Genomic DNA, 25,860 nt, shown 5'->3' on the forward strand with positions numbered 1-25,860 from the left:
TCTCTTGATATAAACTTTTAGTTTTAAAAGTCCATTTGGTCTTTCAATGACTGAGTTCTTTTCATTTTAGCTACAAATAAATCCACTTTCCAATTTCTTTTCACGTATCATTTCCTAACCATGTTATTATTTTTAAAGAATTTTAAAAAATTTCTGTGTTTATTTATACAGAAAATAATTGTCCTCTTTCTTCAGTATCAGAAAAGCAGTTTCACTGATTACTTAAATAGTAATACATACACATGGGTGGAAATGATTAACTGCATAAAAATAATGTTGAGTGATTATGAATTCATGGGGCAATATACTTATGAATTAAAAGTAAGACGTTCCAGGGTAGCTTTGGGTTGCTTAGGTTGATGGTTTTCAAAGTGTGGTCCCCAGACTAGAAGCATCAGTTTCACTTGAGCTTGTTAGAAATGCAAACCCTCAGGTCCCACTGCAGGCCTACTGAGTCAGAAAGTGGGCAGGTCCTGTGCTTGGCAGAAAAGAGGTAGAAACTGTGCTCTTAGAAGCTTTCCTTTTGATTCTGATCTGTGGTAAGTTTGAGAACATAGACTTCCGGCAGGATCCTCAGGTGAGAAAGCCAGCATATTCACCGGCCCACTTTTAAAGGACTGGTTTCTCATACTCCGTATTATCCCTGGGCTGGCTGAAAAAGATGTTGTTTTAAAAAGTAAAACTTGTGAAGAAGCCAAAAGTGCAATGTTCGATATTTAAAGATTTGTGTTGCCTCGCTTTATGTTATTTATTTGGTGGCAAAAGATCTCCTTTAAAAGCAAAATTAAACTGAATACATTTTGTGTTTCATAGGAGAAAAGAGGGCGCTGTGTGTGTGCCCCTATCCTTTGATCTTGGGACAATGATTAAAAGAAGCAAATGTGACTCTTAAGACTCTCAGATTGTGCATAGGGAATCAAGTGTTCTTAGAGATACTGTGCATGTTTATAGAGGTAGGGAATGATCCAGATTCCCTATGGGAATGACTAATTACTCTATATAAAATTAGAGCAGGGGTTAGGTGGTGCACACCTGTAAACCCAGGGACTGAGCATGCTGAGACAGGAGAATAACAAATCCAAGGCCAGCCTCAGCCATTTAGGGAGGCCTGTCTCAAAATAAAAAGGACTGGAAATGTACTGTAAAGTGTCCCTGTGTTAAATCCCTAGTACCCCCCAAAATAATAAATAAGCAAATAAAATTAGAATCCAATCATAAAAATATTTTCATAGTGCATCTGTACATAGCATAGGCTATATTCTTGGAATACATTTTGGATTTAATCAAATTGGATTAAATTCTTTATGTATTACTGGAAAGTTTGGTTGCCTGTTTTCTTTACCTTACCAGTGCATGTGGTGCTGAATGTGGTAATTTCAGAATATTATATATTGGTCATATTATGAGGATACTAGGAATCAGCAGAAGGAGTCTTGAAGTGGGTTTTTAATTACAATTTGAAAATATGACCAATAAATTCTGAACCCTACTGACTTTAATGTTCTAAAGTAAAGAGCAATCAAGGTAATATTTAAAATGTAAAATGGTCTTATTTATGAGACTTTGCGATTTTTTTGATATCTAGTATTGTATATGTCTTCCATAAGTATGAACATGTTTTACTGAAATAATTATCTGAGCTTTCTTTTATGCAATATCCTTTAAATTCTACTTTTATAATTAATTTTCATGAATAAGACTGTCCCAGAAGTATCTAGGCATTTAAATACACTGTCTTTTAAAGTTTAATGAGCTGTATCTATGAGATATCTTTTAGTGATTATCTTTTTAGCTAAAAGAATACTTTAATTGGCTTTACACCATTTATAATTACATTCAATATTTCTTGGAAAGAGCACACATATTTGCCTTTATGAAGGCCAAATTATCACTAATTTAGTATACATCAGTCTTCAATATTAATCTGATATAATATTAGAACCTATACATGCTACTTGTGGGCTTTAGCATGAACATTTTTGGTGTTGCAGCAGGCTTGTCTTGCATAATGTAAAGTTGTTCTTGACAAACAAAAAAATCAAAGAATTGCCTCTTCTCACATCTTAAATGTAAAAGCAATACATTAGCCTCTGTGTATGCTTTTCTTCACCATAAATATAGGTTTCATGATTATATACAGTAATAAGCTTTTGATTAACTTTAGTATTCTTGATTAAAATGAAGAACTGTTTTCGGATCCAAAGTAAGTTTATAAGCAGATGGTAAAAAATATAGATAAAATATGGATAGTCATTAAAAATATACTTAACATAGAAATCAGTATATTGATATACTCTCTCAAAAAACAGTGTTGGTCTGGGTTGTAGCTCAGTGGTAGAGTGCTTGCCTAGCATGTATGAGACATTGAGTTCAATTCTCAGCACCACATAAAAATAAATAAATAAAAATAAAGATAGTGTGTTCATCTACATCTAAAAAAGAAAATTTTAAAAAGTGTTAATGTTTTTAAAATTACTTTATTCTAGATTTTCCATGTTAGCATGTTGTACATTCATAGTTGAGATCAGACATTTATACAGGTCTGAATCATTCTTTAAATCTTTATAAACTTCATGTGTTTTTGCACTCTAAATTAAACATTCTCTTAAACATCACTTTTTAACAGCTATCTTATATTCCCATTATTTAGACGTATCACAATTGAATAGTTTCACTATTTTTAAACATTTGGGTTTTGTGCCTTTTGTAACTCTGAGTTGAGCATCTTTCTCTTCAGGGCAAACAAGAATGAACATTTTAAAGGCATATTGTGTTATGGCTTTAGAAAAGTAAGAAAGGTTAGATTTCCCCCAGAACTATATGAATGTTTCAGTAGATTTATGAAGTTTAAAGAATTTTTTTGCTACAATCAGAAACAAAAAATTCTAACTCTGCCTAAATTACTTTTCTTAGGTTACTACTGAAGATAAATATTATTTTTGCCTATTTATTTGTACTATGTCAAATTCTGGATGTTTGTTCAGGCTCTTTTCCAAAGTATATTTTTATTTAAATATTTAAGCCAGAAGTGAATAATTTCTAATATTGATTTTTATAAAGTATTAACTTAAAAAGCTGACCATCATCATGGTAATAGGACTTGTTACAATGATACTGAAACAATAGGGCAGTTCCACAAATGAGCTTGAACAGACTGAGAATTTTAAGATAGATGCGTATCTGAATAATTTTTATTTTATAGGCTAATTATACTATCACATATGATTTTATGAGGTATAAAATCTTGTATTCAAGTTGAATAAATAATTTATGACATATTTGTAAATAATGACATTGTGTTTAGGAATAATAAAAGCCTACCTATATATGCATAAGGAATAAAATGGTAGTAGAGAAGATAGGGAGCTATTTTATGTGAGCTGACATTATTTTGCTATTTAATCTTGAACAAGCCAATCTCCCTGGACCTCACTTTTCTTATATAAAAAGTTACATATTTAAGGTTTTCAACAGGTTTAAGTTTTTGAATTTTCTTTCTTTCTTTGTTTTTTTATTTTTTGAATCGTCAGTTTTGCTTTTTTAGTCATTGCTTTAACCCCAGGGCCTTATGCATGCTAGGGAAGAGATCAACCACTGAGTTTATATCCTTAGTCCTAAAATTATGATTTTCCTGAGCTTTAACATTTTAAAAATGGTTTTCCTACTTAGCAGAAATCTTTTTTTTATATTTTATGAGTTATTTTTTATTTATATGTGATAGTATGTATTTTGCCATATTATACATACATGAAGTATAACTTCCCATTCTTGTGGTTGTTCATGATGTGGAGTTATACTAGTCATGTATTCAAATATGAACATAGGAAAGTAATGTCCAATTCATTCTACTCTCTTTCCTGTTCCCCTACCACTTACTGTGTGTTAGCATCTGCATATTAGAGAGAATATTTGGCCTTTGTTTTTTGTGATTGGTTTATTTCACTTAGCATGATATCCTCTAGTTCCCTCCATTTACTGGCAAACGCTATAATTTTATTCTTCTTTATGGATGAGTAATATTCCATTGTGTATATATACCATATTTTCTTTATCTGTTCATCTATTGAAGGGTACCTAGGTTGGTTCCATGGTTTAGCTAATGTGAATTGAGGGGCTATGAACATTGATGTGGCTACATCAGTATAGTATGATGATTTTAAGTCCTTTGAGATATGCCAAGGAGTGGGATAACTGGGTCAAACTGTGGTTCCATTCCAAGTTTTCTGAGGACTCTCCATACTGCTTTCCAGAGTGGTTGTACCAATTTGCAGTCCCATCAGCCATTTATGAGTATACCTTTTTCCCTAAGTCATCGCCAACATTTATTGTTACTTATATTCATGATAATTGCTATTCTGTCTGGAGTGAAATAAAATCTCAGTGTAGTTTTAATTTGCATTTCTCTAATAGCTAGAGATGTTGAACATTTTTTTTATGTATTTGTTGACCATTGTATTTCTTCTGTGCCTGTTCAGTTCCTTTGTCCATTTATTGATTGGGGTTGTTTTTGTTGTTATTTATTTGTTTTTGGTATTAAGTTTTTTTGAGTTCTTTATTTATCCTGGAGATTAATGTGCTATCTGTGGTGCAGGGGGCAAAGATTTTCTCCCATTCTGTAGGCTCTCTCTTCATGTTCTTAATTGTTTCCTTTGCTGTGAAGAAGCTTTTCAGTTTGATATCATCCCATTTATTGATTCTTGATTTTACTTCTTATGTTTACAAGTCTTGTTAAGGAATTAGGTTCCTAAGCCAACGCGATGGAGATTTGGGCCTAATTTTTCTTCTAGTAAGCACAGGGTCTCTGGTCTAATGCCTAAGTCCTTGATCCACTTTGAGTTTTGTGCAGAGTGAGAGATAGGGGTTTAATTTCATTTTGCTACATATAGATTTCTGGTTTTCCCAGCACCATTTATTGAAGAGGCTATCTTTTCTCCAATGTATGTTTATGCGCCTATGTCTAGTGTGAGACAACTGTATTTATGTGGGCTTGTTCCTGTGTCTTCTGTTCTGTACCATTGACCTTCATGTCTGTTTTGGTGCTAACACCATGCGGTTTCTGTTACTACAGCTCTGTAGTATAATTTAAGGTCTAGTATTGTGATGCCTCCTGCTTCACTTTTCTCACTGAGGATTTGTAGAAATCTTATACTCAAACAATTAATAAGTGCACTTGTAGTAGTAGACTAGCTAGATTTTGGGGTCTATTATATGTCTGATACCTTACATAAATTATCATGTACTCCTCACAACAACCCTACAATGTGGATACTATTATTGTATTTTCCTGATGGGGAAACTGAAGGTTATAAGTCTCATTGGAACTCAAGACCCACCTGTCTCTTAAAAAAGTGGAATGACTTGCTCTAACCCAGGGTATCTCAACAGCAGCATTTTTGACATTTGGGGCTAGATAATTCTTATTGTGAGGGACTATTTTTTGCAGTCTAAAATTTAGCAGCATATCTCACCTATTGCACCCATAATCAAAAGTATCTCCAGATATTGCCAAAACTAGTTTCACTTGAGGACCATTGGTTTAAATTTAACCTTAGTCATCAACAGTCTAAGGGCAAATATAATTGTCATCTCTGGCAAAGGTGAGGTGGCTTTAGGTCATTGAAAGGATCAAGATGCAGCTGACCAAATAGACCTTAGCAGAGGACCCTACTCATTCATTCAACAATAATGGTTGTAAATTGATTATCCTTTATTCTCAATATTTGTGATATTTGAAGAGGATTCATTCCCAAGGTGCATGGTATACCACCAAGAACCTGATTGACATTAATTAATTCATTTAACAATATTCCTGGTATGCCTGCTTATGGGCCAAACATTGTTCAGTTACTGGTTGAAATAGTGAGCAAGATGGTCTTGTAGGTGATGCTGATATTAAATTATTTCAACTCATTTCCCTCTGTCTTCCTAATAATCTTTCAAAAGCTGTCTTTATAACTACAATCCAGTGTGTTTACCATGTTTTACACACACACACACACACACACACAAACAGTGCTTACCACACTGAGCTACAGTAAACATACATAGCACACCAGGAAATTTGTGTTCTACTATTTAAAAATATATTTGACTCTAATTTTGGAAATTAGCACTTATCTGTGTGCTGGCTTAGTTTCGGATGTTACCTGTTTCTTCATTGGGTAGTATCTTAAGCTCTTTCTGTGTTCTGCCTAAAACCTGGCTACACACACAGCAATGTTTATGCCATGGCAATTAATCTCTGAAGTATTTCAGGTAATGAGGGAACCCCATGAGTCAGCTCAGGGCGGATCCCTTTACCATGGGCTCATGTAGGGCAAGAATCATGGAGTCAATACAGGAACTTTGTATCACTTTGGTTTCAGTGCCTGGAAAAGGGCCTGAGTGGCACATGGTAGCCTTTCAATACTTATTTATTAAACAGATTTAAGGATAAGAGGTCTCTGAACAGTGAAAATGATTTCACTAAGTCAATCTTGCTGAATTTTTATCTTCTACTCCCGGAAGACCATTGAGGTCATGTAAGTCATTTTATTTACATTTATTAACCTCTCTGTGGGAGTTGGAAGTAAGAGTTAAATATTTATGAAAGCAGATATTTGAACAGATATTTGGAGGAAAAAGCCTGTCAAACCATATATGTGCATTCAAAACAAGGAGGTTTTCAACTACTGAGGAGAAGCTTCTGGCAATTCTTTGGAAGATCCTGAAGTCATCACTGCTGGAACTGCTCTGGTGCTCAGAGTACTCATGCTAAATTCTCAAAATTTAAATTTATTTAAAATGCTACAGCAAGAACAGGAAAATTGAGACATGTTGTATAACGATTTCCATTCCAGATAAAATTGTTTTGGTACTTAAAGGGATAAGCATCTTTAAGCTGTAGAAAAACTATGTTACTGAGAAGAACTACTTCCCTGAGAGTTTTAGAACAACTAAATTTACATACCTCAGCTATTTTTAAAAAGAAGTTCTACTTGTTTTATTTCCTCTTTTATGTCTTCATGTGGTGGAGGCTGATTAGTGTCCCTTTTAGGGTTGCATGCTCTAGACCTTTATGTGAACTAAAATTACATTAGCATACTTAATGAAAGCTGTAGTGAGATACCAGGAAATGCCCAAGTGAATTGTGTCACATCTAGAGCCAGTGTGTCCAAGATTGTTAAAGGTAACAGTCTCTACTGCATTTATGAGGGATGTTATTTTACTCTTTCATTCATATGCTCATCCAGCAAATATTCATCAAAAGTCTACTGCATGCCTGATACCGCTCTAGCCAGAGGCGGTATCAGTGGGGGAAAAAATAAACACAGAAATTCCTATACAGATGAAGGAGGGAGACAGACAAAAGCCAAAACACAAAAGTTAATCATCTATTGTTAAGAAATGACATGAAAGCTGTATGAGTAATAAAGCAGGGAAGGAGAATCATGGGAGGAAGGTCATAAACAACTGGAGGCTGTTACTACAATTAATGTGGAAACCCTGAGAGAGTTTAGTTGGGAAAATGTCAGGGTCCAACTTTTGGTTTTAACAGGACAAGGCCAATAGCAGTCAACTAGGATGATGCTGAGGAAGCGGTTAGCTTCTCAGTGTATTTTTGAGGGAGAGCCAAGAGAATTGCTGATTGGATGGGGGTCATGAGAGGAAGAAGGACCCAAGGAGGGCTCAAAGGCTTTGGGGCTGAGCATCTAGAAGGGTGGAGCTGCCATCAACTGACAGGACTAACCTGAAGGGGAGCAGGTTTGGGGAGAGAATGGGGATCTCAGTTTGATGTGTAGCTCTCTGGACACGAGCTGCCTCCTTGGCAGTTTCTGAGACGAGGTCTACACTGGGGAAGGTTGGGTGAGGGCACTTGTTCAAGCTTTCTTTTGATGACTTGGCTTCTTCAATAAAGTAAAAACAAAGTCATCTGTCGGAAGAAAGTTAGGTGCATTTCTCAAGCACTCTGGGCCTCTGTTTTCTCATCAGTCAATGAGGAAACAGAATATCCTTTTCGACGAAGACTAAAGTTAATGTATATTTATTCCCAGCAAGAACTTGGCATATCTCTGTAAGTGGTAGATATTGTTATGATCTTAGTTGTGTTGAATTAATAGTATCTTGTTAATATTGGATAACCAAATATGAAAAACAATTCTATCATTTTCATAATATACTATTTTAGGACTATCTAGTATTAACAAGGTCAAAACCTAGTGGTAAAGATTGCTATCATCAATATTTTAATAAATGTTTATTTTCATTTAGCTTTAAGAATAGATTAAGCTAACTAGGAACTCAGTCATAAGTATAGCTGAGTTTTTTGTTGTTGTTGTTGTTGTTTTTTGTTTGTTTTTAATTTACCAGTAACACAGAGACACATTTATTTGCCTTTTTACTGCCTTAAGTCAATTTGGAGCATAGACATCCACAAAAGATGATTCATTTAGAGATGTGGTTCCCTCAAGAAAATATGAGATATATTGAAAGAGACACATTAATATTCTCAGTATTGGAATAAACCATCCAAAGGCTGTATATATAAATATGTATATAATTCATAAGTGTAAATATAAAAGATAGTTCCTAACTTCAAATAGTTCAACTTCATGATTTTTTTTTTTTTACTTTTTGATGGTGCAAAAAGCAATAATCATTCAGTAGAAACTGTACTGTTCTTCAAATTTTGAACTTTAAATCTTTTCCTGGGCTATAGATATGTGATATAATCCTCCCTTGTGATGCTGGGCCATCAGTGAACAGTAGTAGTGAGCAGTGGCTCCCAGTCAGCTACAGAGTCATGAAGGTTAACAACCAATACTGCACAGTGTTCTGGATGGCCAGCCTTTCTTGGATGCAGGTATTCAATAAATTACACAAGGTTATCTGTTATGGTTTGGATATGAGGTGTTTCCTCAAAGTGCCTGTATTAATGGGAGGACTGTTCAGAGGTGAAATGACTGGATCATGAGAGGTGTGACCTAATGAGTCCATCCAAGTTTGAATGAGCTGACTGGGTGGTAACTGTAATAAGGCAGGGATGGCTGGACGAGGTGGGTCACTAGGGGCTTGTCCTGTAAAAGTTCGCCTTCCCTTCAGCATCTCCCTGCTTCTCTCTCTCTCTCTGCTTTCTGATTGCCAGAAATGGATCAGTGTTTCTCTGCCATGCCCTTTCACCATGATGTTCTGCCTCACCTTAGGCTCAGAACAGTGGACTGGGATGACCAAACTTGACCTCTGTCACTGTGAGCCAAAATCAATTTTTCCCTCCTCCTACATTGTTCTTGTTGGGTATTTTGGTCAGTGTTGCAAAGCTAACTAATCTGATATCCAACACTTTATTATAAAATAGGCTTTGAATTAGATGAACCTGTCCAACTATAGGCTAGTATAAACCTATTGAGCACAGTTAAGGTAGGATAAACCAAGCTATGATTTTCAGTACATTAGGTGTATTAAATTCATTTTCAACCTCAATGTTTTAAACTTGTGATGGGTTTATGCAGACATAACCCCACTGTAAGTTGAGGAATATTTATATCATATATATATATATAATATTATTATATAATTTATGATATCTATCATGAAATATATGGTGTATTTAGCTATATTATATATGCATTTTTTATAAAAGCTTTATTCTCACATGAGGGGGAATTGAATAAGCTATCTATGTATGGAAATAGTAAGAAGAGAAAACTTTCCTAGTATAAAACAATGCATCTAGATGCCACAGTCATATTTGATTCCTCTGCTCTCTCTCAAAATAAACATGTTATAAGTGAAAATCCTAATTTGATTCTTCTTCAGAAATTATATAAAGCATCTCATTCATGGCTGTGGAGGGTTCCTTCCTTTAGTCTGAGGCTGGTTCTGTGATATTGAAAAGTATCTTTTCTTTTTATCTAGCGAACATCAACTATGGGGTCTGGTAAATGGTTAAGTTTTTCAGGTCATGTTTGTGGAATGAATTAGGAATGAAATGAACTTGGTATAAGCATTCTTTCTTTTTTGGCACGGGTAAGGCTCCTTAACTACTGAGCCACATCTCCAGCCCTTTTTAATATTTTACTTAGAGACAAGGTCTCACTGAGTTGCTTGGGGCTTCGCTAGGTTGCTGAGGCTGGCTTTGAACTCATGATCTCCTGCCTCAGCCTCTGGAGCTGCTGGGATTACAATTGTGTGCCAACACACCCAACTCTAAGCATTCTTTTCTAAAGATGCATAGGTTCAATGTGCTTGAATCAAGTTGACCTTTTCCCAGTTAGGACAAATGACAAAACTATAACAAATATTTCATCAGTGGTAAAAGTATGACTTAGCTTTTCACAACCTTACATAATACTTCCTCCCATGATAATAATCACCAGTTAAAGTAGTTATCAAAGTAACTACCTTAATTCACGTTTTGGGTAACATATTACCCTTTCCTAGCCTCTTGTATATATCAAAAATATAAAATATGCATGCCTATTGGTGTTTAATCCAAGAAGTTCAATTAACTGAAAATACTAAATAGCACTCAGAACTCCAGGGTGACTTTATTTGCAAATTTGATTCATCCCACCCAATGGAGAATACTGAGGAATATATAACTTGATTATTCAAGACCCATGGTTTCCCATAAAATAAACTGGCCATTGTCATCACCAAAACCCATAGTAAGTACATCACATATACTGTTTAGACATCCTATTTTCCAAAGCTTATGTGAGGTGAAGAAAAAATATTTTGTAGCTAACAGGATATTCCTTATTAGAGGAGCCGTCCAAACATGCTACATTGGCACCTGACATAGAAAAGAAACCAAGGAAGCTATCAAACCATCAGTGAGACATTGTCCTTGCTGGTCAGATAAAGAATCAGTCTCTCTGAAGTAATAAAGTCTCTTAAAAAGAATGTTGGTCAGGTGAGTCACAGATGACAAGATCAGAGAAAATCCAAGTTTTATCAAGGCTCATCTCTGATGGTCAGTCAAGGAGACTTTCATATCACGAATTTGCTATGAAAGAGTTTCTATTCTGTACTCAGAAATGAGTTGCTATGAATTTCTCTATACTTCTTATTGACCTTGATAAGTAACTTCCCTGTCTCCCAAGGTTTGGAGCATATAAGAAATGAAATTTTGTCAGTGTTCTTTCATGTTGGTTGAGAAGGTAATAAGTTTGTCTAGGTCAGGATTTTGTTTTTCTTTGCTGAGATTTTGTGAATGTTGGTTGAGACTTGTACCTGTATTAAATCTACAAAAAAATTTCAAACTGGACTTTCCCTTGTAGTTTATTCCAACTTTGGACATGATGGTCTGCTTGTATCAGCTGTTAAGCTGTTGGTCATAGCCTTCATTTATATATTCAAAAGAGTTAGGCTTCCCAACAATATGAGTGATGTCTGATAAACTGTTCACTCTAAATACAACTTTATATTTTGAAATAAAGCTATTTATCCTAGAGACATGTTTATCAAAATGTGCTCCCAGGACCAAAAGCATCAGCACTGCCTGAAAACATGTTAAATAGGTGGGTTCTTGAGCTTCGTCCCACACCTGCTAAATCAGAAACTGAAGGGGTAAGGTTCCAGAGATTCTGATGCATGTTAAGTCTGAAAGACACAAAATAGAACATCTTGAAACGGCTGTACATATGAATGTTTTTTACTTAGATAAGTAAGCTCATGTGTATTTTTTAAGTTGTTTGTTGGCTGGTGATGACCTCAGAAATTTTTAAATACTAACTGGGCCTAAGAGAATTCATTATGCTGTATTTACCTTTGGTAATCTGCCCTGCTTCATTAAGCATTCATTAAGGGAAACAGTGTTTGAGAAATAAGTCTTCTTTGAAGCAATTTATGTACTGTAAGGAACTTATATTGTACTATAATTTGGGTACATTTTACTAGTGAGTGATTTTATCCTTAATATCTTCTAGAAAATATGTACTATAATTGAAAATAATATAGTCTTGAATGATATTTGGTTCTATTAAATTTTATATTTAGTTAGCATTGTATTATTAGAAAGATATGATTTGGAATCAATTGTATGCTTTGAGAAAGTTATAAAACCTTTTGGACCTTTTGTTTCTTCCTTTGAAAAATGGGAATCAAATGTTACACCAAATTGTAAAGATGAAATTAGATGACACGTAGAAAGTTTTGTAAACACTGATCATCGTAGAAGCATTGGTACTTGTTTACTAAGCAATGCTTAACTGATTTTATGGCTAAAATTGGTAGTTTATAGATTGTAGAATTTTAATTATAGCTTTCTCAGCTTTTATAAATGAGTGAATAGAATATTGGATGAAAAATTAATATCCAGCATCAGGCAGACCTACTTTAGGAGAGCTGTTGATTATTTCATAGCTATTAATTATAACTTCTTCCTTAAAAAAAAAAAAAAAAAAAAACTTAGGTTTGTTTTTTTCTTGCGGTGCTGGGGATTGAACTCAGGGCTTTGTGCATGTGAGGCATGCACTCTAGCAACTGATCTATAGCCCCGGCCCCTTAACTTAGTTATTAAGAATTACAAATTAACACGTCCATTGTGCCAAAGGAAAGAAAAGCTAACGATCTGCTTTTATTACTTTTTTATTCTCACCATGAGGTAACAGATATTCATAGCCTGGTGTGACCTGTGTGACCTGTTGCATACCCGTGCTCTTACAGCTGCCTGCTCCCTGCTCTCCCAAGGGTATGGAAATGTATACACACCCAGGCAGTTTGTGTTATTGAGTGAAGCAAGCTAAAATCAGACCAGCTCTAGACCCAACAAGGCAATAAGAAATAAAAATAAAGCATATGAAAGTGCAGTGCAATGAGAAATTCCTTGACTGGCAACCAGTTGGCCTTTTGGTGCCGATGTGTCCCCTTTTCCAGCCAAAGAAGAGGCCCATGTCCCAAGGCTATTCTGACCTGGCAGGAATGAGGACATTTCTCACAACTGAGAAAATTTCTAAATGTTTTTATCTCCACCAGGATGGAGATGTTGAGATCAACATTCACTCATGAGAATCTTGTTTCTATCTTGGCAAATTTTGTTCCCTAGTTAGGTGGTAACTTAAACTGTGACCTGTCCAAGTTGTCATTCTCACAGTCTTTGAACCAGATCAGTCATTTTGGTCATTTTGTCATTCAGTGTCATGAAAATTAACTCATTCTATTTAAAACTCTCTGTTATTTACTTTTTACCTTATGATTTCTAATAGTTATCAGTTTAGATCAGTGGATGGCAATATGCCCTCTTTAATGGATGTATAATATTTCCCTAATGTGGATATATGCAACATGGTCAACTATTCTCCAATTAAAGGACTTTAATATTTTCATGGTTTCATTGTTGATACTACAAAAAGGAAAAGCCACAACATATATTGTACATATGTCCAAGCTTATAGAAAACAAAGTTAAATTATTATGTTAATAGTTATATGTACTTTCAATTGATTACATATTATCAAATTTCTTTGGGAAAACATAGCAATTCACATTTCTATTGATAGAGGGTTTGTTTCTCTATATATCAGCACTGGCTATAACTGTTCATTTTAATTTTTGTTAGTCAAATTAATAAAAGCAGCACCTTCATGATAATTTTAATTTGCAACCTTCTAGTTAACTAGTGAGATTCAATGTCTTTAAATTCATTTGCTCTGTGGATTTCCTCTTTTGAAAATTACTTATTCATATTCTCTGCTCCAGTTTATTGGGTTCTTTATTTTTTGTTTAACTTTGAATACTTTATATATAAGGAATATTAAAACTTTGCTATTTATTATGTGCTGCCATTGTCTCTTGATTATTATGACTTTTGCTGTGATAGAAAGATAGATATATGATTGATAGCTAAATTATATGTCCTTTATAAATTTCCTCTTAAAATAAGTTTGGCCCAGCTAACAATAATAAAAATATTATTCTAAATTTTCTTCTAGTAATTTTACTATAATTTTTACATTTAAGTTGCTAATTTCTCTGGAGTTTATTAAATGTGCTATAAAATAGAAATTTAGCTTTCTTACTTTCAAGTAAATGACTATATCAATTGTTAATTAAAAAAATTACCATTTTCCCTTTTGAATTGAAATCTCACTTTTGCCATATATTGTATTTCCATTTATATGTAGATCTACCTCTGAACCTTCAGGAATCAGTTTCTATTGTTGTATAACAAATTACCACAAATTCAGTAGCTTGAAACTACTGATTGGTGCAAGTTCTGTGGTCAGAAGTCTGGTCACAGTGTGACTGAGTTCTTTTGCTCAGGTTCTCAAAGACTAAAATTTTCTCATCAAGAGGCTGTAGGAAGAATCCACTTTCAGTCTCTTTCAGGTTGTTGGCTTAATTCAGTACCCTTTAACAGTAGTAATGAGGTCTCCATTGGAAGTCCCCCCCACCCCCACCCTGGCCCCAATTCATAAGTATCACCAGCATCTGTTTTTTGAGTTGTATTTAATTTGCTAAATTTTGTTTTTGAGTCAATATTCATAAATGAAATTGATCTAAAATTTTTGTGACAATTATAAACAAGTTTGCAAATTTATATTTTAGTAGTACATATAGGTATTTGTATGTTGGTGATAAATTATTGCTTTCAATGAAATATTTTTTTCTACCTTATTGTTGCCTTGCCGTGAAACTGTATTGTAAATTGGATGTACATAACATTCGATTTTTATTAATCACATACCTACTCTCTCTCACTCGAATTTATTGAGTATCTTGGTCTTTAGCAACTATGAGATATTAGTAGTTATTTAAATTCTATATAATATCATGGTAATAAAATGCTAACATCAACAAACTAAAGCAAGGTATCCAATAAAAGGCATTCTGATTCTGCATTTCTGGGTTATGTTGAACTTCAAGTTACCAAACTCAGCCCAGGAGCACGTGGGTCTTTTTGAACAGTTAATCTTTAATGGTGTTTTTCCGTCATTAATCAGCAGCAAGTTTATTGGTAATCCAAATTTGCATATAGTTTGTTTTCAACCTAAAAATGAAATTGGGTAATAAATAAAAGGTAGCTTTGTTTTCAGTAAAATATTATTTCTTCTCACTCCCTCTTTTTGTTTTCTCCCTTACTACCTTTAAGGATAGCAGTTTACTTGGAATAAGAGCACCTAGTTTTATAGCACTCTTTGGGTTTTAAGTAATCATCACTGCATTTTAGTCATTGGTTCTCTGTATGACTTTGAAACCTGCTTCTATTAATTCTCAAGGCAAAGCTCTTTATCAGTGGCAGAGTTTTATTGACCTGATGGTCAATAAAGCATGGGATCATTTGGTTTATTAGCAGAAAATGGTAACAAGTCAGCTTTTTAGGACTTTGTCTAAATTTTAGAATTATGAATTATGTTCTTGAAAAATGAATCTTAAAAGTGCTTCACGTTAAGTTGTTTTTTAGAGCTTTTTTATTCCAGGTTGCTAGATGTGCTCCTAGGAACAGCTGACAGAGAAGAGACGGGCATTCTGTGCTTAGCTAGTTGGGTCCCTGGAAGCCTCTCCAGTTCACTGAAGAGCAGTTACTACAACATGAGTTTGCCCAGGTGGTTGATTGTGAGTTAGAGTCTAAGAAATTAAACATAGTTTAGTATTTGAGTATAGTTGTATCAAGTATGCACAAATTCTCAGTTAATACTTATAAATAAATATTTCAGCTGAGAGAACATTTTTCAGATGATTTCAATAGTACTTAACTTTTACTTAGCACTCATTATGGATTGCACATTGTTCTAAGGGATTTAGGTATATTAATTCACTTGGTCTTTACAACAAGCCTTTGAGCAAGGTTAGCTAGTAAATGGAGGTGCCAGGAATTGACATTGGCATCTAGCCCCAGTGCCCTGGCTCTTAATCTCTACTACACAGTTTACTGATCTTATAAATCCACTAGCAGAGAAAACAGTGCTGTTCTTAAATAATCTTTCAGGTCAGGAGAAGAAAGTTCCTTTTTTTAATAATTGCCGAATGATGCAATCATAAGTCCAAAGTGATTATTACTTCTCAGATTTAGATCCTGTATTCCTACTTCTAAGAGAATGAAAGCCAGGCATGAAAGAAAAACTGGGATGTTTTTATTTCCTTTTCCCACATTACCCCTTTTCTATAAAAATTCAATGATCAACAGACATTTGTTGATCATCTAACTTTGACCAGTTAATAGATACATGAAGAGGAATTGCCTGTTTCCTGACTTTGAAGAACAAAAGTACCTGTGACAGTGTGCCTAAGGCAGTGGCTGAGCCATGCTCAGGGTTGTAATGAGGCAGAGCAGAGAATACCCCATGGTGTCTCCTGTGTGGACCCTTCCCAGTTTCCCTTACTTCAAGGTTAAACTAAAAATAGTCTAGAAGATAAACTGAGGCTAATGTGGCAAGTGGATATGGTTGACCAGCCTTCTGGAAAGAGAGGGTAGCATTTGAAGAATTGCAAGCTATGCTTGCAACATCCCTGATAAGACATTGGGGTACTAATTAAATTACACGTTCATGGGTCCTGCTCTAGATCCTGTGAATCAGAATCCCTAGGGAAAAGGCCTGACATACTATGATTCACAGGGGCCCCAAGGGAAATTTTAATGAAGGGAACTTGGGAAACAGAATGAATGGAATGGATACGTTTGTTCATGAACATAGTTGGAATGAGTTTTGGAGAGAATTGGTGGAGGATGAGACTGGGTACAAAGGTCATTTCATGTCTTTGCTGTCTTTTGTGATTATTTTTCTACCTAATGGTAGTTACTTCTCAGGTATTAACAGGTACATTAAACTGAGTGTTTACTTAGACTTGAACAACTGCATTTAAATTGAAAGCAAAATTTTTAAAGTTTGTACCTCAGTCCAATGTACAGGGATCCACTCTATTTATCTATGGCTTGAGAAATGCTGAAGAGGTGAGCAAAGAATAGAAGGAATGTTGTTTACCTCCAGTGTGTTCTGTCTCCACGTATGGTCTCATTTTATTCCTCAGGAAATGAAGTTCAGAGGCTAATTATATCAGTCATAGCTAGTTAGTGATTATAACTAACAAGTGGTACAGCTAATATTTGAGCCTGGATCTATAGAACAGGAGGAATTTGATGTGTCCAAATGGGGTGAGCCTGATCTCATGCATGTATGGAATATAAAGAAGCTGATTTCATAGAAGAGAGTAGAAGAGCAGTTACTCCAGTCTGGCTAAAGTGGGAGAGGAGGGCTAGTGGGAGAGTGGTTAAGTAGATACAAAGTTACAGGTAGAGAGGGTGGAATGAGTTCTGATGTGCTTTTGCTCAGAAGAGTGACTATGCTTAACAGTTTTGTATTGAATATTTCAGAATAGCCAAAAGAAGGGATTTTGAATGTTCTCACCACAAAGAAATCATAAATGTATAAAGTGAAAGACATGCTAATTAGCCTGACTTGATTAATATACCTGTATCAAAACATCATATTGTACCCCTTAAGTATGTATAATAATTATATGTCAATCAAAATCAATTTTTTGTTTTGGTACCAGGGATTGAACCCAGGGATGCTTGGGGCCACATCCCTAGCCCTGTTTTGTGTTTTATTTAGAGACAGGGCCTTGCTAAGTTGCTGAGGCTGGCTTTGAACTTGTGATCCTCCTGCCTCAGCCTCCTGAACCGCTGGGATAATAGGTATGTGCCACTGCACCTGGCCAAAATTAAAAAAAAAAAAATGAGTAAAATAGGGGCTGGGGTTGTGGCTTAACAGTACAGCCTTATCATCATCCAAAGAACATGTATGAAGACACGAATTTGTGTCAGCATACTTTATATACAACCAGAGATATGAAAAAATTGTGCTGTATACATGTAATAAGAATTGTAATGCATTCCACTGTCATTTATTTTTTTTAAAAAATCAATTAAAATATGTATAAAAAAGATGAATGAAAAGCAAAAATAAATAAATAAATAAACAAAATAAAGGTTTTGTGTCCATCTACAACCTAAAAAAAAAGTAAAGTACTCATTCTCTCAATTAAAATGCATAACTATGAAATTTTGAATTACAATCAGAGGCCATAGGAAAGAGTCTCTGTCATTTGTTACCATGTCAAAATTGTGCCCAGTATTCTGTTGATTTTTCTTTTAAGAGAAGCTAATTGCCAGTATTTTTTGTGATTTTATGTCCATTTTAACATGTTGGTTCTCTCTATACTTAAAAAAATTAAAACAACATCTTTAACAACACCCTGACCAAATACATCATTGTATAGAATTACATATTTGTGCACTCTAGATTACATAATTTCCCAAGTCTAAACTTTAAAATAACATGAGTCTTAATGATTCTTAAGGAGGTATGACTTACTCTGGTTTGCTTTTCTTTTTCTTAAAGAAACTTTCCTGAATATTTACATGAAACAATATTAATAAGAGATCCTTTTCTCAGTATTGGCATACTTTTAACTTTGCTGGTGAGATGGAGAAAGAAGAAAAGACCACGTGCTCCAGGCTCTGGTGGGAAAGGTACAGGCCTCGCTTGTACCTGGGAAGTTGCTGGTGTCTTTTGGTGCCTTTTGACCATAAGTGTCTGTTTTCTGCACCTGTTGGGGCTGGAAACATGGATCTGTCCACTTCCTAGTACACTTTCACTTCAATGAGGTACCAGATGCAATTAGTGGCATACAAAGTATATAGAGAAAAATGTTAGTGGACCTTGAAACCAATTCCAGGTATCTTATGAATACGGGACAGAAAGAACAGAAAATATTTGTATGCATGGCAAATGGTAAGGGTCAGAACTATTTTGCAGAACCTTTCTTTTAGTTACAAGTATGTATGTAATATAGGTTGAAAGCCACTGATTTAGGGTAGCTATGTAGACCCTTGTATTTCTGCCCAATATAAAAGGATTTAATTAAACTGGAAATTTGGGAAGACTCTCATTATTTGTTAATTATCTTCAAACCAGATTTTTTCTTCCCAGTCCCATGAAAGCACAGATTCTCTGTTTTGCTTCAATTCATCCTCTGATCCAATTATCACTTTTCAAGAATGAGCAGCAGTGCTGATGGGAAAGAGTTCTTACAAGAGGCTGACCTGTTGGGCCAGCCGTGGAGGGTAGGAAAAGGACTATTGGCAGCTGAGGGAGATGCCGAGATGCTGGGGGTGGGAGAGTGAGCCAGCCCCAATTCTGTTTCCTCTAAAATTCCTTGAGAATGAAAAGGAGGAAGGAAAGGTCACCTAATTTTAAGGACATTGAAAAGGCTCAGAGGAAAGCAGACCTAGAAATAGTTCAGCAATTAAATGTTTTTCAGGCATCATAAAATTATTTCTTGGAAATCAAATGACTTAAGGAAAAATGTGGTTCTTGTCTGGGTCTGTGGAATGAGAAGTAATTGTCTCTGTGAGTCAGTATTTTTGTAAGTGTGAGGTTATTAGTCATACACACCAGGAATTAACAGAAGTTAACTCTTCCTATATTTAATTAATCTTATGTTTGCAATCTCAAAAAATCATGTTCTGAAATCTTCAGAGCCAAGTAGAATTTAGATTGTTGTATGAGACCGTGGACACTAGAGGGATACATATCCTTATGTCTTAATAAGAATTTACTTTCAAATGAAAACTGTCTTCTAAAGTTTCCAGAAATAATAGCAAATTATGCTAACTTCAATCTTGTAAAAATCATAAATTTTGTCCTAATGATCACCTAGTGAGTATGGTGTGAAATGCATGAAAAGCACTTAGTATTTATATCAACTATTTTCCTCTGCTACATGTTGATTAATTTAATGACATTATCTTATATCTCTATGCCAGGGGGTATTTTTGGATATGTTCTGAACTACTGTAATAACTCAAGTTGTCATTACAAGTTATAGCCAAAAGACTACACTATTTTTATATACTGAAGTGAAAAACAGGTTTTTCTAATATATTTCAGAGACCAGTCAGCATTTTACAAATTATATTGAAAAGATAGTGAGCATTAATTTGGTCAGTCAGTGGTCATTGATTAAGTTCTCTTTGTTAAAGTATTTTTGAGGATAAACTCCAAAGGACAGAGATATGATGGGGATAGAACTTTTTCTTCTTGGTCCTATCATTTGTTTAGATTGATAAGACTGATTTGATGATACAAGCCAGCTAAGACTAACTTTCTAGCAGGGGCACATATCGTGGGTTAAATATTCAGACACAATTACAAGCACTCAGAGACTGTTGTCTTCTGCCATTAAAAATGACTTTCTATTATTATTTATTTTTATTATTTTGCTTCCAATTCATGCAGTTTTTAAAGATCTGATGGATGTTTGAAAGGTTATGATTCAGTTTTTTTTCTGTAAATGCAAGGATAAAGATAACTGTAATCTCTTGGATTGCTTAAGGCCCAATGTATAATAAAAAGGTATACTAACAAGCATGGATTTAAAAAATATTGATTCACTAGAATCACTGGAATACTTGGATTAAATCTCCCGTTGCTGCTAGGTAATGATTTAGTGTATTAGATCCATGAAAGCTGGATGTAATTTTAATGCCCTATGGGGGAAACTATTAATTCCTGGTTGGTATAAAACTTTAGGGAAAAGAATACTTAGGTTATAAACTTAGAATGAAGCTTATGAGGGAAGCAGGTTTAAATAATTTCCCCAAACTACTTCAGTGCCATCAGTTCTGTTTTGCACCTGGGATTGCATTTTGACATTTCCAGGCCATCACCTCACCTAGACCCTGGGCTGCTGGAGAATGGGAGCTAAGTCTTAACCATCTCTGTATTCCTAATGTAGTGTGGCGTGAAGCACATAACCTAGATTTTCTCTAGGTGAAGTCTGTGGACACCTAAATCAGATTCCCACCTGTAAAGTCTTGTTAATTCAAATGCTCAGGACATATCCACAGATTTATTAGATAAGAATCTCCAGAGATGAATTTCAATCCAAGATAAGTAAATGCAATGGCATTGATAAAGCAAAGATGGAAACCAAGGCCCCGGACCTTGCCTTGCACATACTTTTATGGTGTGCTCATTATCTGCTAGATGAACTTTTAGGGACATGTGCTAAGTGCCAGACACTCTAGATACACAGATGAATGAAACACATTAATGGTCAAAACTTTTGAGTCAGAAAGATGTGGTTGAGCCAACCTTAGCTACCTGTGTCACAGGATTAGCCCAAATATTAGGTAAGATAATATATGTAAAAGACGTTGCAAAGTGCTTGGAATATAGTGTCCTATGTTCATAAATGTTAGCCTCCCCTCACTTTTTTTTTTTTTTTCTGGCTAAAGAGCTTCTAGATGGTGCTGAATTTCCTGGAAAATAAGGAAAACTTGAAAATAAGGAAGGGACTATGGATCAGTTAGATTTTGTTTTATAATACACCATCCCAAATTTTGGTGATATAGCATTTAGTGACTCAAGATTTGGTGGATTGGCAGTTTAGGCTCAGCTCAGCTGGAACAGCTCATCTGTGTTCCCGATGTGTCAGCTGGGCACATTCATGTGCTGGTGGTCTGCTGGAAGCCAGTGGCTCACCCACATATTGGCAGGAGTAAAGGTGGTAAATGAGCTGTGTGTTCTTCTCCAGCAGACTAGTCCAGGCAGGCCAGGCTCATGGAAGTGGCAAAAGGGTTCCCAAGAGCAGTGAGAGAGAGCAAGTCCTGTTGAGCAAGCATTTTTCAAGCCCCTGCTTGTGGCCTGTGTGTTAGTCTTTCTTTAGACAAAGCAAAGATCATGGCCAGGGGATAGAAACAATTTTCAACAGGTAGGGAAAGAATTCACCTCCTGATGGACAAAAGGATGTGCATAGGAAAACTTTGTGACCATTGTTGTAATCTACACAGAATGGATTTTATTGACTGCTCACTCACCATCAGGCTTTAGGCTGGGCGATTTACATATTGTTCTTTTAATCCTTGTGGCATTTTCTTGAAATACATGGCATTATTCTCATTTTATAGATGAAAAAACTGACAAGAAGTGTCAAGACTTAACATGAGCACACGTTAAGGCCAAAGTGTTTGCTTCAAGTTATAAAGAATGGTCTTTTAGATGCTATCTTTTGTTGCTTAGGTGATCAGATGATTGGTCTATAAGGCAGATGGTGTGTGCTTTTTTAAAATAAAGACTTGTTTAAAATAAAGCTCCAAAGATGTGGTTTATTTTCCAAATTATATGTTGAAATATTGGGACATGTATTTATTTGGGATAGAAAAAGTTTAAAAATTTGCTCTCCTTTAAGACTTCCAACCGGGCATGGTGGCACATGCCTGTAATCCCAGGTGTTCAGGAAGCTGAGACAGGAGGATCGAGAATTCAAAGCCAGCCTCAGCAAAAGCGAGGTGCTAAACAACTCAGTGAGACCCTGTCTCTAAATAAAATACAAAATAGGGCTGGGGATATGGCTCAGTGGTCAAGTCTTCCTGAGTTCAAGCCCTGGTTACACCCCCCGAAAAAAAGACTTCCCAGAAGCTTATTGGATGTGTGTTTTGTTTGCTTTTTGCCAGATCACCTACCCAACCTGGATCTCACTGCATCCTGGACATGACTGAGGTTTTCCAATGGGCCAGATATCACTGGCAGCAACTGATGGGTCGCCGAAACAGGGATGATGACGAGAGATCGTACAACTATTCCTCGCTACTTGTTTGTGGGGCCAAATCCTCCCAGACCCCCAAACTGGCAGGAAAGCACCGGGTTGTTATTCCCCATCTCTGGCCCTTCAAGGATGAGTATGAAAAGTTCTCTGGAACCTACGTGAATAACCGAATACGAACGACAAAGTACACACTTCTGAATTTTGTGCCAAGAAATTTATTTGAACAGTTTCACAGGTACTGTTTTCTTTTTGAGAAAAAAAAAAAGAACAAAAAACTTAGAATGCTGTTCATTTTAGTTGACACATTTTTATTTTCATTTTCACCACACTGTGTGTTATTTAAGCCTAAGGCTTGTGACATCCTCCTTGGAAATTTGGGTTCAAGTCTGCTATTGGCATGATGGCCCCTCACATTCACATAGCACTTTACAGTTGGTAAGATGCCTCTCTTTACCAGAGAAGGCACTGTTATTCTAAAATTATTATAGAATTAGGCAACTCTTGGTGGTGTAGCCAGTGTCCTGCCAGTGATAACTGACCAACGGCTACAGCCTTGTCATCTTCTCTCTCTTGCTTTAGTGTTCTTTCCATTAAACCATACTCCATTTTCATTTCACATTTTTCTTACTTCGTAACATGGGGAAATAGAGTCCTGAAGCAAATGCGGTGTACGATGTTGCTATCTGAAGCAGTGACATAATTTAGTTTAATATGCATTTAAGGAAGAGCTTCTGAGTTTAGGCACCTAAGGAAATGCAGGTAAAAGCATTGCTCCTTTCCTTGTGGAGTTTTCAGATTAGCCAGGGACACAAGAATTATATACAAATGAAGAAAGATATGGGGAATGTGATGAGTGTTATCCAGTGCCATCATGTAGAATGGGAACCTCACAGAGAATCATAATACCAGTGTGAGCAATGGAAGGCAAAGTGGCATGTGACCTACTTCTGAGGGTCGGTGAGACATTCTAGCCTTGGGAGTGGTCTTCTCTGATAACACATAGGATCTATTCTGGGGAGCAATAAGAAATAGTGTTGGAAATATAAGTCTAATCCACCAGAAGGGCCTTGATGTCAGAATAAAGAGGTGAGACCAAAAACTGCAGGCACATTTCTGAGCAGAGTAACATTCTCATGCCTGTATTTCAGTGTGATGCATAGATGGAGGGACTTAGGCAGACAGTTCATTTAGGAAGCTGAAGTATATAGCCTGGTGAGTTGTCATGGCAACCTGAACTTAGAACAATGTGGGACTGTTACTCTAACCTATTACAGTTATGGTGGGTTAGATGTGAGGAATTCAATGAAAGGAAGAAAAAGTTGATGGGAACATATTGAGCTATTATGACAAGAAAGATTAACAAAAAAAGGAAAGACAGTTGTAAAAAGAAGCTTGGCTGGAATTTTTTTTTTTTTGTAAATGTATTTGAAGTGCTATTGTGAGTGTAGAGGTTCTTAACATTTATGATTCATTCTACATACTTTATTCCCATATTTCATTCTATATATACTTCATATGCACTTATTCAACAGTGGTTGTGTTTGAAGTGCAGATGTGAATTTGTTGAATTACTGGCTTTAAGTATTATGGGTATTTATGTCTTCTATGGAGTTTGTAATCTAGTGTGTTTAATTGAAAACAAATCAGAAATTTGAAAAGTTCCCTGTAGAGCTGGATATGGTCCACTTACAAATAATCAAAGTCACAGAAGAAAAAGAAAAAATATGAGTAGAGTATTCTTTTGAGTCATTTCATGGTCAATGGGAAAATATGTGATAAAAATTCAAGGGGCTATGCAAGATTGAGATTTTGGTTTTCTTTTAAACTTAAAATAAGGAACTAGTAGAGGAATATTTAAAAATAAAACAGAGAAAGCTAAGAAGTTTCTGAATAATTAGGTTTTGAATAGCTTAGAAAGAAATAGAAGGGTTACCCTCAAAGAGAAGACAAAAACCAAACAAACACCCTCAGGTTTTCCCACTTATTTGGGCCCTAGTTTGAATCTATTTGGTTATACAAAAGGCTAAAGAGTTAAAAACATGCTGACTCTGAATTTCTTCTATTTTTGACTTTTAAAATAGAGAAAATAGTACTTCCTTTACACCTTCCTCTGCATATTTGGATTGCAGGGCTGCCAATTTGTACTTCCTGTTCTTAGTCGTCCTGAACTGGGTGCCTTTGGTAGAAGCCTTCCAAAAGGAAATTACCATGCTGCCTCTGGTGGTGGTCCTTACAATTATCGCAATTAAGGATGGCTTGGAAGATTACCGAAAATACAAAATCGACAAACAGATCAACAATTTAGTTACTAAAGTTTACAGTAGGTAAGTGTAACTGGAGCTTCACTGAAGAATATATGTACATCTTTATATCATTTAGAAATGTGTTGGTTTTTTCCCTCCTAGGCTTGACCAGGACCTTTTTTTTCTGTGTGGTTGTTATTGTTTTCTATGAATATTTCTTAAAATCCTACAGTGAACTTTAAGTCAGGTGTTGGAAGGAAAACAATAGCCTTTGTAGATCCAGGACTTCTATAACTTGTGCACAGTGGAATTGAAAGAGACCTCAATCCATAAGAAGGAGAGCAAGCAAATTGTTTTTAACTTTAGATGTCATAATTTAGGATCAGAAATAAGATGAATTATGAAAAACAAGAGTAAATTTGAATGGATATGAAAAATAAATTGGGATGTGAAGAGAAGACAGGAGCTACCTATGGAGAAATGGAGAAAAGTGTTCCTTTTTATGCACAGAGTGGAGGCAGCCCATCACAGTAGCAGCAGCATCCACAGGAGCAAGTCCATTCAGGAGCATGGATATTATTAGAGACTTGCATTTTCAATATTTGTAAAATAAGTAGAAACTCTGTGTAACCAAGAATAAACTCAGCTGAGGTGAGTTTGGTACCTTGAGGTATCTTATATGCAGCTCCTGAGTTTTTATTTTTAGATTATAAGTCAGTATTTAGGGAACAATATAGACATGTGTGTCTTGTCTGCAACCTTATATCAGCCAGAGAGGAGTAGGCTAGGGAAGTGATATTTGAGCTGAAACCTGCAGAATTCTCAATATTGTTTATTATTAGACTTCAGTGGTTTTCACAACATTTGTTTTAAAGATCTATCAAGAAAACAAGAAAAGTAACATTTCTTTAAAAGATGATATGAGATTATGGGAATAATGAAAATTTAGTTCTACGTTTTTCTTATACTTGTGTTTAATTAAAAGAGAACCAGGCCAGGAGCAACAGCGCACGCCTGTAATCTCAGTAGCTTGGGAGGCTGAGACAGGAGGATTGCGAGTTCAAAGCTAGCTTCAGCAACTGCG

The 25,860-nt window shown here is 35.5% G+C and overlaps 1 protein-coding gene across 3 annotated transcripts in view; it reads left to right on the forward strand.

Annotated features, from left to right (window-relative positions):
• Atp10d (ATPase phospholipid transporting 10D (putative)) overlaps positions 1–25,860 on the forward strand; it is a 113,473-nt gene that overhangs the window by 6,827 nt on the left and 80,786 nt on the right. For all 3 annotated transcript variants that reach the window (XM_046457039.2, XM_046456886.1, XM_046456961.2), the window contains 2 exons: positions 22,442–22,768; positions 24,663–24,857. In XM_046457039.2, the coding sequence (XP_046312995.1) occupies positions 22,442–22,768; positions 24,663–24,857 (522 nt within the window). The remainder of the gene's footprint in view (positions 1–22,441; positions 22,769–24,662; positions 24,858–25,860) is intronic.

This window comes from Marmota monax, unplaced genomic scaffold, assembly GCF_021218885.2.
Source record: "Marmota monax isolate L192 unplaced genomic scaffold, Marmota_monax_Labrador192_F-V1.1 WCK01_AAM20220418_F8-fsc00025, whole genome shotgun sequence".
In the NCBI taxonomy this organism is placed as follows: Eukaryota; Metazoa; Chordata; class Mammalia; order Rodentia; family Sciuridae; genus Marmota; species Marmota monax.